The sequence below is a fragment of the Egretta garzetta genome, unplaced genomic scaffold (assembly GCF_000687185.1).
Source record: "Egretta garzetta isolate BGI_Z169 unplaced genomic scaffold, ASM68718v1 scaffold581, whole genome shotgun sequence".
NCBI lineage: Eukaryota > Metazoa > Chordata > Aves > Pelecaniformes > Ardeidae > Egretta > Egretta garzetta.
Window position 1 is genome coordinate 13631 of NW_009258623.1, and position 367 is coordinate 13997.

A 367-nucleotide genomic window follows, 5' to 3' on the forward strand; every position below is an offset into this window, starting at 1 on the left:
CGCTCCGCGTAGGCGGGCACCCGGCCGGGCTTCCCTCTGTACTGGCAGTCGCCCAGTTCAGCCGAGGCCGAGCCCGCCCGCAGGCAGAGCTCCTTCCCGATGTTGTGCCGCAGCTCCCGCTGGCAAAAAACCCAAAGACGGCACCAGCTCAGCAACGCCGGTGGGATGAGGGAAGGACGCGGCCGAGGGGAAGTGGGCAGAGAAGCATCGTGGTGGCGGGGATGATGCCAGCATCCCCTTGGGTGATTCCCGGGATGGAGAGGCACCTCCTCACCTGCCCCAGGTCCCACTCCTCGTTGGCTGGCACCCGGCCGGGCTTCCCTCTGTACTGGCAGGCGCCCAGTTCAGCCGAGGCCGAGGCCGCCCG

The 367-nt window shown here is 69.2% G+C and overlaps 1 protein-coding gene across 1 annotated transcript in view; it reads right to left on the bottom strand.

Moving 5' to 3' along the window:
• Positions 1-367, bottom strand: part of GALNT6 (polypeptide N-acetylgalactosaminyltransferase 6) — a 9071-nt gene that overhangs the window by 1480 nt on the left and 7224 nt on the right. Inside the window, exon 9 of the mRNA XM_035903700.1 lies at positions 21-119. Within this exon, the coding sequence (XP_035759593.1) occupies positions 21-119 (99 nt within the window). The remainder of the gene's footprint in view (positions 1-20; positions 120-367) is intronic.